This window comes from Agelaius phoeniceus, chromosome 7, assembly GCF_051311805.1.
Source record: "Agelaius phoeniceus isolate bAgePho1 chromosome 7, bAgePho1.hap1, whole genome shotgun sequence".
NCBI classification, from domain to species: domain Eukaryota; kingdom Metazoa; phylum Chordata; class Aves; order Passeriformes; family Icteridae; genus Agelaius; species Agelaius phoeniceus.
In genome coordinates this window covers 43,506,871-43,520,748 of record NC_135271.1, presented here as the reverse complement: position 1 = coordinate 43,520,748, position 13,878 = coordinate 43,506,871, and the positions used below count along the sequence as shown (strand labels likewise).

The following is a 13,878-nucleotide window of genomic DNA, read 5'->3' as shown; positions in this document are numbered from 1 at the left end:
AAAATACTGCACAAATAACAGGTTCTTATTCAATTAGAAGACATGTCATCATGATTTATTAAACTAATATTCTGCTATTCAGGAGACCACTAATAAGACAAAACACAATTAATTACTGTTTTCAATCAGTAATCTATCCACCCACGAAAACCTCATTGAAAAGCACCACCCCTGCTCCCTGTAAAAAACATCAACAAAAGGTAACAACACATTTTTAGATAGGAATTATTCCATCTCAAAAACCATTTTATATATATACACATATATATGATTTTCTTTAATTGTCTGATAGCCAAACAGCCAACACCTGCACACAATTATACCTAACTGCAAGGACAATGTTTCATTTACAAGATTAAAGTCCAACAGCCCTCAATGCTTAGCAGAGACCATAAAGTCACTTGCCCTTTTGAAATCCACTCTCTAACTAATCTTGCAAACTAGGAGCAGCTTTTATTTAGAAGGTTATTTTAGTATCATTAGCTTCCTCCATAAAGAAACTATTACACTAAACACTACAGGCAAATATTAGCTTAAATCAATGGGAAACAATACCTGATTTCCTAAAAAAGTAAAGGGAAAGCTGCAGCTGGAACAATTCTGAAGTGATTGGTGCACGTTGCCACAGGAAGCAGAGCCTACCAAAGTGTGCCATGGAGAAATTAAGAGAGTTTCCCTTTGATAAGCAGGAACTCTTGTGCTGAGGACTGCCTAACTGGATGTTCTGAAGCCAACCTTCCCACAATTGTCTGGGACACTTAGGCCTTTTTCAGGTACTATCTCAAGATAGTGAGGCTTAAATAAAACCAGAATGCACATAGACTATTAAAATTCTTACTTTGACTGCTTTGCTCCTGCTCTAAAAAGGACAATAGCTTGTTTTTCCAGAGGCTGACTCACTGCTGCTGGTCTTACAAGGCCAGAAGGAAAGAATCACAAGTACTGAACCCAGTTGGTCCCTTGAGATAAACATAGGCTGCATCTGTAGTGACCAAGAAAGGTAAACTGAACGACAGGCCTATGTTTTCTCTACCTGAAAGTAAACATTTGAGACTGCAATTCATGCAATAAGAGATTTCAGAAAGGAGAAAAAAGGAAAAAAAAAAAGGAGGGGAGGAAGGGGAAGCATGTCCTGCAACATGACAGCAGTTATACTAAACAAAGAGAAAAGTAACTCCTTCTCCAAAGAACTAACAAAGTCTTTACTCACTTTTCTCTGCATCACTACTATTACTGCCATTTTTTTCAGTTGGCAAATCATGAAACTTTACAGGAACATATAAAGGTTCACTCTGCAATGAATCAATATAAGTAAAAATATGGTTAAGCAGGATATTTCAATTATTACCAGAATTTATTTAGCAAATTAGAAAACTAAATAAAGAAAAATTTAGCTAATAGCAAGAGAATCAGACTTAAAGCAGGTCTGCACACAATGGATAGACTTGTCAAAATTCATGTATACAATATACTGTATGTTACACACATTGGTAAAACACAGTACTAAAAGAGAACTGTGCTCTTTTGTGTGTATCTTCATGAACACAAAACTTATGGCCAGCCTACTGATTAAAATTACAAAATAAGTCATCAATATTACAGATATTTCATTAGCTATAGCTTCTGCCCAGATTATAAACTACTAACATGAAATACAGACTGTATGTAGAAAAATTGAAGTACCCATTTTCTTCCCATGACCCTAAAAGCCCTTATTTTCTACCCTAAACCTAAACATCAAAAAACTTTGGGAAATATCTACAATACTTTAGGCACTTAGAAGTATTTCAAGCAATTAAAAATTTTGCTTACAAGACAAGTTTTAAGCTACTTGCTTAGATTAAGTTGATAAACTGTAAAAGTAAAGTCATTAAAAAGATCTGGTAGTTGGATTTTCATTACACTTGCTTAGGATTAAGAATTTTGGTGGATGTTTAAATTAATGCAAAATTGCTCCATTTTCTAGAGTCACATGATCTTAATGAATTGAGAAGGCAAAGATGATTTTATTCTTAAGTAGAGATAGATAAAGTTAAAAATTCCCAAAAAATTACATCTGAAAAAATGTCTCTTCAAGTAATTCTGTATAAAATATCCATACAGTAATTTGCAATACTCCATTGCTTCCTCCACTCTATTACAGAGATGGTATGAGCTGAATCTGTAAAGGTTTTCTCTGTAGAAGATATTTCTTTGACAAACTACTACAGAAGCATTCAATTAAGTGCTTTATTGAGCTGAGAACCCATATTTCTCATAGTAAGCAATACCATTATTTGCAGTAGTTATTAGTAACATTAGGCATGCAAGTTACCAATCCCCTTTGACAAAACCTATTACACTTAAAACTGCCATATTTTATGAACAGTAAGTCAAGATAGCTGTCCCTTGTTGTTATAAAGCATTCACCTTCATAAATTAAGGCACTTACCAGAGAACTGTTCACAGTGGTATCTGTTGTACAAGCAGCAAAATAACCTTCAGCATCTGCAAACTAATTACAGAAATCTTAATGTAATAAACTACCAAGGCAAAGTTATTAGTAACTGTAATTTTTGAAGAGTAAGGTTTTTTATGATTTTTTCCATCATTCTGTCACAATTCCCTCTCTCCTCTCAGCCCTCCTTCCCCAATACCAGGAGGGCTTACAAGTTCAGTAATAATTTCAGTACTTCCTTTTACCTCTTGAACCCCACTGAGTTAAACTACCCAGGTATGAATGCAGGATGAGGCTCTTAGATACAGAAAACCTGAAAAATTCAGTCTTAGGGACACAATGCCCACTAAATGATTGTGCATCTATTAACAACAAGATGCCTCCTTCTTCATTTTACTGAGGCAAAGTTCCTTTCCCTCCTCCTTTCTGCACCTTAGCAAACCCATATTCCCTGACCTGCAGCTTGCTCTTCTACCATGATGGTAGCAAAATTATTAAACAAAACTTTTAACGTGGAAGAGAACTTAAAAGTAAGATGTGAGTGTTTCTCCAAGCAATCATTGAAATAAAACCATATAAATGGATGTGTTGTCCAGACTAATACACAAGACACTTTAAAGGCACTTGCAATAATTACAGAGTTGAATATTTAACTGCACTCCTTGAAGGAGAAAGGAATTTTCTAACAGCATATTACAGTCCTGTCTGCACTGTTCTTTTGAAAAGGAAAAATAATGGGATTCCAGTAGCAGTGTCATGAGTGCCACACACAACATGTGACAGACTGGGCACTCTTAGTCATTGCTTTCCAGTTCGTATTTCATTACTGTCAGCAAAGAAACTAAGTTCTGTTTATTCCCAAATTACTTTATGAAGATTCTGAACAACATCAAGTCTAACACATGCCATATTACACACAAACACTTGGTATTAAAGGCTGATCTAGCAAAAATTGTATCAAGATATTAGCCAACTTTAAATGCTCTATGTGTATAACTCAAGAATTTTTTTAAAATATTTTTTCAGTTGTTCTTTGTGCTTTGTCTTTTCTTAAAAAAAAATCAGATAAAAGTCATGTAACACTTTAAATATGTTATGCCTGCAACTGTCACTATCAGTGAAGTCTAACACATCCAGAAAATCTCAAGTCAGTTTCTTTCACACAATCTATTTTCCATAAAGACATGTTGATTAACAGCATGTTCTTGGATCACATTTTCTGGGTTTTATGTGAGATTAGTATCAGGCCAAATGCCTTCCTGCTTCCTGAGTGCTGCTGTTCAGCATCTTGAAACACTGGCATAGAACAACTGCTCTTCCCAGCATCTCTTGGAAAAAAACCCCAGTATTTCTGTCATATAACAACAATTTTAGGTTCTAGCACAAACTATGCCTAACTCTGGAATGGGCATCAGAAGGTCACTCATGCATAAAAGCTATAATATTAACAACAACAAACATATAATTCTACAACCCTTACTAAATGAAACTTTAAACTCCTCAAAACAGTCAGCAAACAGTTCATAGTTGTGCCAGAGACAAAAAGAGTCAGTGCTAAAAATCAGCTACAAAGTTCAAGCTCTGATTCCATTGGTTGCAGATGTTGGGGGAGTTAAAGGGAACCAAGAGCCAGCAGTGAGTTTCATAAGCTCTTGTTAAGAGGAATTATCCTCTGCAATTGCCCAGGATACAAATCCAGGCTGCAGGGACCAATGGCCTGGCCCAGCAGAGCATTTCTAGCATTTCTTACAACTCCTGACACATCTCACATTGCTTCTTCTTGCCTCTCATCCTTTCACATGACAACTGTTACGACTGCCATGTCTTCCTGTGGCATGATTCAGCTTATACCTCAAATATGTAACTCTTGCTCTTCTCTAGTCTCTATTTTCAGAGCTTTTTTTCTGTACAAACTTAGACAAATATCACATCCACAGAGTTGTAATACTTACAAAAGCTGCATGCCTTCCACGAAACCCACGAGTACACTGTTGCCTCCATGGCTTCCAAACAATAAATCCCAGGAGGTATAGAACAAACATGGATGTTTTTGCAAATGTACTGAAAAAGGGTTTGTTGTACCTTGTAAAAACATACTGTGGAAAGAAAATAATTGCAGTATCCAAAATTACCAAATAGATAAGAGTTCACAACATGAATGATCAAGTGTAAATATACAGTCCAGAACAGCCTGCTTCCCAAAATACCAGAGCTGTGAGTATTGGCATGGATAACCAAAGGAATCAAATAGCCCTACCTGTTCTGGGGGAACCCTCTCCCAAACTACCTCCAATGCCAAAAAAAGGAGACTTTTTGAAAGAAACAATGCCTCAGAAGGAAAACCACTTGTTACTTGTATCTCACCAAGCAACTATGTATGCTACTGAACTCAAATAGCACTGAAAATACATTTACATACAAATATTTTCTAAATTGAAGACCACTTTTATAAGCAATAACATATTAATCATAAATTAGAGAAGACTACTTTGGCTAAATAACATTTCAGTATCAAAAGTGACTCCGCTAGCTCATTCAAAAAAATGTTTTATTAATATCAGAAGACAAGCACAAACAATTGTATATGTTTAGTTTCAAAACTGATCTAGAACATAATGACAGTTCAAAGAAATTAATTTAGGAGTTTATTAAAAACTCAATTTCCATTACTAAAGCTCTGGTTTAAGTCCTAAAACTTAACATGAAATAAATACCACAACAGTTTCAATATGGTTAATATATGAACTAGATGAAATTACAGGGTTTAAACTCCATGATTTGAGTCCTTTCATCCTGAACTTCTGGATGTTCTGAACTACAATTCACTACATCAATCAGCCTGGCATGTGACAGCTCATTTACCAGTTTTTTGGAACCATATGGGCATTATTTTAATCAATACAGCAATAACAAAATTAACTCCCTGATTACAGTACACAGTGATGAGTTTATGCTGTTTAATTTTAAAGTCATCAGTAGCACCTTCTGTCTCAAAAGAAACAGGCACTGAATTGAACTTATCTGTAAGTTTTAGTGGATTCAGGCTGGTGAAACACCAAGTTTGATAATTATGATTCTGCTGCATTTTCCTCATTAATTTTCCCTCAAAGTGTGTGGAACAATACTCACAGAAGTGAGTTCTGAAGAGGCCACCCAGATGACATCAACCAGGAGCAGAATGACAATTCCTAGAGCCATTCGCCTGCGCTGGGCAGATGAGCTGCTCTGGGAGCTCATCCGGTTCATGATAAACACCCACACCATTTGGAACCTGGGCAAAGGGACAGAAAGAACACACAGAAGGTTACACTGGCACACAGAAAAATAAACACTGGGGGCAACTGTTTCATACATATAAACAGGACCTGATCTGCAAGGACACACAAGACTGTGTTGTTAAAAAGCAGATCTTTGACAGATCCAGCAGGAAATTTTCAGAGATATTAGGGACAACTAGAAAGTAAATCTTGACTTTGCAAAAATTTATCAACTGCTTTAGGAATGAAGTAAGAAAAAAGTAGGTAAAACACAATTTGGAATTTACACTACAAGTTCTGCAAACAGTATAAATTAGATTGATGTGTTGTGACAAATGTCAGAAATGTGTTTAAACTTAGAGGCATTCAGCAAATATTTCAGAAGATGTAGGAAAACATTTGGGTAAATTATAAACTCTTACAACAAGAGGTGATTCAAGAAAAAATAGAATAATTAATTGTAAACTTAAAGTAGACTACACATGTAATGTGTAGTCTGCTTTAAGTAGAATACAATGTATTCTACAAAGTAAAGTAAAATGCAATTTTAATACAATTACATTTAATATATGTATTTAAAAAAATATAGTTCTTTGGTAATTTATGAAATACAGGCATGAACCAATTCTAGTGAAAATCTATCAAAAATTCATTAATGCTACTGCAAAGGAATTCAGATTTGTGACACAGCTTTACAGCTGCCCATTGGATGGCCTAAATTTATGGAAGGCCTAAATTTAGGAAAACTTTCAATTATATTACTAAAAAGCTTCAAATACAATTGACAAAGACTGATGACTCATTCTTGTACTAGAAGTCTTTACAAACTCTCTAATGTCAGCCAAACATGTATGTGGGATTTCTATCATTAACCTTCACTTATTTATGTATATATTTTAAGAACCAATTTATTAAGAGTTCATTAACTACAGATGGCACAGCATACCATAAACTCAAACACCATATCTGAGAGAACTGCTCAAGGAACTGCAATCTAAGTCATCTTTAGAGAGCAGCTTCTGACTTTCACAGTAAATAGAGGTCATCTGCTTTGCTAATATGGTTTGATAAATTTTAATTGAGCTTTGTTTCTTCCACATGTGTCAACATACAAATACTTGCTTTCTTTGCATTATTTACAAATGATTTGTGAAAGAGACAGTGCAATAACGTCCTCAGGAAGTGAGGAGGGTACATTATTTTTTTCCAGAACAGCCTCAGATTAAGGATTTAAGTGCCCAGATATGCACAAGCACATTAGAGATCACAGCACTGTTTTCTGCATTGACTCATATTCTATACAGTCTCTGCCATGTTCAAATCTTGACATTTTTTTCCTCCATTTCTCAAAGGGCCTCTTTCAAAAGGAAAATGAACAGGCAGAGTTCCTGAAGTATAATTATACCACTAGATCTCTGCCGATATATTCCATGTGTGGGCATCAGTTCTGGATAATTACTCTGCTTTTCTGATAAAATGGTGGGACTGACAAAAGAAAGCAGAAATCTGTAAGTAGAGAGAGGCAAAGTTATGAAAGACTCAGCAAGGAATTAGTTTCTACTTGATACAGAATAAAGGAGGAAATATTTGTTCTCAAAGAGAGAGCAAACAAATGTATTATCTTAAACTTGAAGAAACTTAAACTTGAAGAAACTAACATAAAGGTTTTCAAGCTTGAAAGCTTATAAAGGTATTTTTCAGGTTTTAGGAATTGGTTTAACAAATACTACATATTATACTCTACAAACTTTGCTTTCATACTCTACAAACTTTGCTTGTAGACTAATAGCCTACAAGCCATTACATGAAGTTATATATAGCCTAAAAATTGTTTGTGTGTTTGCATAATATGCAGCTAATGTGGAAGCTGGGCACAGAAGAGTTCAAAGAAGCTGGAAGGAAGAAATCTCATTCCTGTCAGGCAGGAGAATGGGAAATGACCCTAGAAAGAGAAAGCACTGCAGCCTTCCAGCAGCTCTGTGCTGCAGGCAGGAGGGGACAGGGAGCTGGGGAGACAGGAAGGAATGGCCCAGCCTGATCAACTGGACATGTCCACATCAGATGTCCCCTCACACCTCCAGCTCTGCTGCTCTCACCACAGGCTGCTTCAAAGCACACTCTGTGAACAGAGATCGTGCACAGACAACAGTCACATTCTGCAGCTGTTTAATCTTGTGCTCAGCTTGTCTACCTTAGGCTTGAACAAATCCCTTGCTTTAAAATCCTTCAACAGGAGCAAAGTAAAGGATGATGGAACATCCAGCACTTCTTAGATAAGAGGTTACACATAAAGTTATTCAGAGTCTATGCATATTTTACACCATTTCTTCTGTAACTTTGCTAAGTAGATGCTAAAATTCTAAATAAAGAGCCCATAATTATGCCTTGGAAGTTGGAATTTTTTTATGTTGCAGTAAGAGCAGCTATTACTTCTCATCTGACTACCAAGTAGCTGTTTAACATTTCTGTGTGCCTAATATAGCCTTTGCTTGATCCTTCCCTAACAAGGCAAAAAGCTTAACAAGAAAAGGTGACTATGAAGTGCAGCACCATCACCTTCAAGCTAATAGTTGACTAAAAAAGTTACCAAGCAGCAATACTAAAATGCCTGTAAAGTTCAGCAGAAATTCAAAAGCCTACTGAAACCTGAATACTAAGTTTTAGGACAGAATTAAAACCATGTAAAACATCACACAAAATGCAAAGACAGCTTAAAAGTACTATTTTGAGAAGTTTTAGACAGACACATTGTCCCACTTATTAACAGTACTCACTAACTTGCAATGAAATACAATTCCACACTTTAATGTTTGCCTTCTGTACATTGAGGGTAATATGTTCTGATAGAAATGAACACACAAGAACAAGACTTTTGTCACATTACCTTCCACAATAACTGTAAAAAAGGAACAAAAGTGGTGACTAACAAACTTCACACTTCATGTCAAAGTGAAGACAGTCTCCTAAAAAAAAAAAAAAAAAAAAAAAGCAAAGTGTGAAACATCATGTGCAATGTGCACAGGTTTATTAAGCATTTATCTTTGCAAAATACTGTCTAAAATTTCAAGTTCTACAAGTTCTTCTGCAGCTCAAGCCCTAAGTGTTGGGGACATACAGATCTAGAACCTTAAGAACTGGTCTGCATCAAAAATGCAGAGCAGCCCTGAATTGCAGGAAAACAGGATCCTTACCTAATTTTGATATTACAAAGAACACAATCCCTTCCTTATTAATTGACTCTAGGAGGTTCACATGAGGAACAAGAACCTGATGATGTTAAATTCTGATTTTCTAAGCTATGCAGAGAAAGGCACTATTTCTCCAGTGCACATTCCTAAGCAAAGAATTTAAACATTAGAACTAAGAAGGTAATGGAAGAACATACAGCCTTGTTTGCCTTAAAATAATCTAGAAAGATAAAGCACCTCCATGTTATGTCTTGTGAAAGCCCAGTATCTTTCCTTCCTTAAATGGATACAGCATTTTATTGTATTAAAACAAAACATCGTCTTACATAAAATTTATTTATCATTTTTAAACTCAGATTCTATAAGCACATTCAATAAAATCCACTGTTTTATAGGAAAAGAAACATTATACAAAATAGAGCCATAAGTTTTATTGCCTGGAAGTGCTGGAATTTTTATTGTCATTATTAATGTGAAATGTTGCTAAGCTCTGTTTTAGGGTGAACAGGAGTCACACACTATGCTAAGGAGTCTCAAATTAGTATCCCCAGCAGAAGTGACACCAAGGGCAGAATTAAATGCTTACCCAAAATTAGCTTTTGATCACCTGTCAAGCATGGCTGAGAGTTTGTAAACTGCTAACAGGGAGCAATAGTTAAATTCATGCTTTTCACCTCTTTGATTAAGAGGTAACTCATTAAGAGGGACCCCACAAGCCCCCATTGAACTCAACATTTACACACAGCAAGTTCAAACCTTTTCCACAGTTTACCAAATTATCATAACTGCTTAAAAAGACCCAACAAACTGGAAGATGTATTTTTTAAAGACAAAAGCATGTGATTATCCATCTTCTATTCCATAAAGACAATGCTCACTGTAGATCCTGCACACCAAGGCAATTAATCACAAAATCACAGAGTATTTTGAGTTGGAAGGGACCCACAAGGATCATAAAGTCCAACTCTTAAACGAATGGCACAGGGACTGAAGCCACAACCTTGGCATTTTTATTGTAGGGCTTTACCCTTACAGAACATTTAATTTATCAAGTGCAAAAAGTTATGATAAATTTAGGCCACCAGAAGACACAGAAACTGCAATAAAAATTATGGTTTAAAAGTAAATATCATATTCTACTCTATTAATAGAGCAGAAACTTAAGCATGTTTGTCCTTTGTTTCCATTATTAGGAAATAATATGCTTTCCACATGGTGTAACTTTAAGCATACCAGCTCTAATCTGACATTTAAAGGAATATTCATTTAAAAGACTTTTGTTAATATAATTATAATTTTCAGCAAACAGCAATGAGACCTTTTAAAGTCTCCTTTTTTAAATTTATTTACCATTCCAACAGTCTTAGAGTTGGTGCTGTCATCTTGCAGAACCATTTTTCAGCCAGTTACATGAAGATCTTCTGAAAAACAAACATTAAAAATTTTCTTGTCATGACACTGTACTTTGATTTTAAAACGCTGCAGTACCCTAGATCATGTAAGAAGATCCACCACTTCAATTTATGATATCAAAAGATATAGAAAGCAGCCTCACTGTGTAGTCTACAGTGCATGTGCACACAGCTGACTGCACTGAAGGCAACAGGCTCAGCAGCCTGTCCAACTCTCCTCTCCTGAACATGAAACAAGCAACTTCTGAGGGCAGGAAATAAAACTGCACCATTGATACTTCATGTGCAAGCTTATGGGGACAGCATCAAATGTTTCTTTGTGCAGATTATTTCCACATTACAAGCTCCGCCCAAGAAGAGAAAATCACATGAAATTCTCAAACTTTTATTGCACTGACAATTAGAGAAGAAAACATTATAGGCCAAAGAATTGCCAAATCATTGCAAAACAGAAGTATTGCTGTTCTGGCTGTTCCAGGAGGAAAACACACAGCCTGTCTCTCCCCTCCACCACCAAAAAATAGAAAAAAAGACATAGCAAGAATGCCAAAAGACACAGAACAGCATCTCAGTCACAAGCCATGGTGCAAGCAAGTCAACTGGAAATTCTTCCTTGTATTTACTCAAGATTATTTCATATACAAGCTGAAAGACAACATATCAAGATAAGGCTTGCAGGCAAAATAAATGGGTTTAGTTTTTCCAGTTATACCAGCTGCTCCAACAATACAAGTTCTGGGATACAACCTCCTCCCCCTTTTAACATGTTCTGTCATCATGTCTTGTTTCATATTGGATTGCTTTTGAGATAAAAGAAACAGAGACACTGCTTTCACTTTAACCAGAAAAAAAAACAAAAACAAAACAAAACTGAAAGTAAAATTATTTACATTTATATGTCAAAATCTGTAAGCCTACATTAAAGCAACATTAACCTAACACAATTCTGATGTCTACTCAACCTCCAAAGGATACCATGAGGTGAGAGCAAAGGCAAGAATATTCAGAAGAGATGGAAAAGTGAGCCTTATGCAACATGACTGTCACATTCACTGCAGCCCTGTCATTTTTACTCAAATAAAGCTTCCTGTAGGATCTTAGAATATAGCAAAACAAAAGATCTAAAAAAGCAACCAAGTTTTCCATACCAGTACTGAGTTCTGCAAGTAGAGATCACTGCTCCCATCTGCATAGGAAGTTACACAAGACCAAAGTCTGCACAGAAAACACATTAATTTTACTACCAGAATAAGAGACTTTAGCTTAATCAAAGGTATGGTTTAGGAATCTGTTGATATGTAACAGTTATGCTATCAAACTGTCATGGCACAGCTGGATATTGGCATTTGAGGAATAAAAAGAACAAGAATGTTTAAACATTTTCACCAATGAAATGAAAGCTTCCTATTCAGCACTTACTCAAAATTCATGAAACAATGCTTCAAACAAATTTTCCTATATAGAACTAGTAGTGCAGAGCATTAATCTGTTTTATACCTCAGGGTCCTTACCAGCTCCCAGCCCATCCAAGCACTCAGCTCTCAGTAACCCCCCCAGCACCCCCTGCAAGGCTGTGACCCTGTTCAAGTCTGACTGAATGAGCTGGAAATACCCCAGTTTCAGGTCAGCAGAGTGAAATCTGACAAGCAGAACATCCACTGACCTCCTTGTTATTCTTGTCCAGCAACATTAGGAGAAAAAACTCCATGTCAAGCTGCCAAGGCCTCTCTAAGCTTCACTACATAGAGAGGAATCCCAGCCACCAGTAGCTCCACATTTAACATCAGCTAAGGATTACAAATGACATCCATTTCACATGCTGCAGATCTAATCTCGTCTAGTGCAAGGACTAAACATATCGTGCTTTGTCACAGGATATACAGACACAGACTCCTGATAAGAACCAGCAGGGCAGCTTGCAGAGAGACACCCTGGCAGCTGGAAGCCGAGCCTTCCAGGCAAGGGAGAAAACCACGAAATCACTGCACTTGGAGTGAACAGGAGTCTCCTTCCTGCCCACAGATATCTTTGGGGAAAAGTAGCAGGAACAAAGAGAAGGAAATGAGTAAGTCTTCCTAATGCACTCAGAGAAAAGTGAATGCCTAAGAGAAAAGATATATGGCTCAAGCCCTGGGGACCTCGGGGGAGGAAGAATGACTAGAAACTCACAAGTAGAACACTGGAAACTGCAGGGGGAAAGGAAAGGGAGCTGCAGCCCAAGCAGAGGAAGCACATACCCCTCACAGCCCCAGCCAGGCAGGACAGCTGTGCCAGCTCAGAATCACTGAATCTATTCGGTTGGAAAAGAGCTCTGAGATCATCGAATCCATCCCATGACCAAACACCACCCTGTCAACCAGACCGTGGCACAGGCTTTCCCTAAACACCTCCAGGGATGGCAACTCCACCACCTCCCCGGACAGCCCACTCCATTGTTTAATCAACCTTCTGCACAGAAATTCTTCCCAATGCCCAACCTGACCCTCCCCTGGCGCAGTTTAACACCGTGTGCTCTTGTCCCGTCACTGCTGCCAGGGAGCTCGACCCCCGCCCGGCTCCTGTCAGGGATCTGTGCAGAGCAACAAGGTCTCCCCAAAGCCTCCTCTAACCCAGGCTAAACTCCCTCAGCTCCCTGGGGCACTGCTTACAGGAGCTGTGCTCCACACCCTCAGCAGCTCCGCTGCCCTTCCCCGGACACGCTCCAGAGCCTCAGTCTTTCCTGGAGCGAGGGCACGGAGCGGGGCACGGCGGCCGAGGCGGTGCCGAGCCCAGGGCCACGGTCACTGCCCGCACTGCCGCGGGTACAGGCTCGCTCTGGGCACAGCGGAACCCTCCACACACCCCCAGCGCGCCCAGGGCAGCTCCCCCGCGCCAGGGAGCGGAGGGCGCGTTCCCCACAGCGCTGTCACGGGCGGCCGGGGCCAAGGGCCGGCGGGACGCGGAGCACTCACACACCCCCGGCCCCCCCTCCCGCACGAAGGGACAAAGTTCCCTCCCGGGCCCGGCCCCGCTCAGCCCTGCGGGGCCTCTCGCCCGCGGTATCCCCGGCAGCGGCGGGACCCGCCCGTTCCGGCCCCGCTCCGGTTTCGGCCCCGCTCCCGGTACCTGAGGCCGCGCCGGGCCCGGTGCCCCCCGCGCTCCGTCCGGCGGCGGCACCGCCCGCCCGCGCCGGACACCCGCAATCCATCCCCGAGCCCGCGAGCGACCGCCCCGCCCGCCCCGCCCGCGGGCCGGCCCATCGACCCGCTCGGCCAGCAGCTCCACAGCCCTGTCCTGCTGCCCGCCCCCCGCCCGGTGCGGGAGGGGCGGCGGGGACAGCCCTGGCCACATCTCCGTCTCCACCGTCATCCACATCCCTGCCTTCACCACTGTCACCGTCATCATCCTTGCTCCCACCACCGTCCCCATCCCCATCCACATCCCTGTCCCCACTACCGTTATCGTCATCATCCCCATCCACATCCACATCCCCGTCCTCACCACAGTCACTATCACCATCCCTAAGCCCATCCCCGTGCCCATTCCCATTCCGATCCCTGTTGCCATCACTGTCACTCATTCCCATCCCCGTCCCCATTGCCATC

General features: G+C 39.5%; 1 protein-coding gene across 4 annotated transcripts in view; it reads right to left on the bottom strand.

Moving 5' to 3' along the window:
- The window catches only part of SLC35F5 (solute carrier family 35 member F5), a 30,444-nt gene extending 16,840 nt beyond the window's left edge, over nucleotides 1–13,604 (bottom strand). Inside the window, exons 1-8 of one of the 4 annotated variants that reach the window (XM_077181700.1) lie at nucleotides 13,400–13,604; nucleotides 11,443–11,509; nucleotides 10,233–10,303; nucleotides 8,579–8,657; nucleotides 5,567–5,708; nucleotides 4,390–4,533; nucleotides 2,432–2,494; nucleotides 1,211–1,292 (exon numbers count right to left, since the gene is read on the bottom strand). In XM_077181700.1, coding sequence (XP_077037815.1) covers nucleotides 1,211–1,292; nucleotides 2,432–2,494; nucleotides 4,390–4,533; nucleotides 5,567–5,701 — 424 coding nt within the window. In that variant the 5' untranslated portion in view covers nucleotides 5,702–5,708; nucleotides 8,579–8,657; nucleotides 10,233–10,303; nucleotides 11,443–11,509; nucleotides 13,400–13,604. The other 3 variants (XM_077181701.1, XM_054636377.2, XM_077181702.1) reach the window with 3 other exon arrangements.
- Nucleotides 13,605–13,878: the final 274 nt, after the last annotated feature.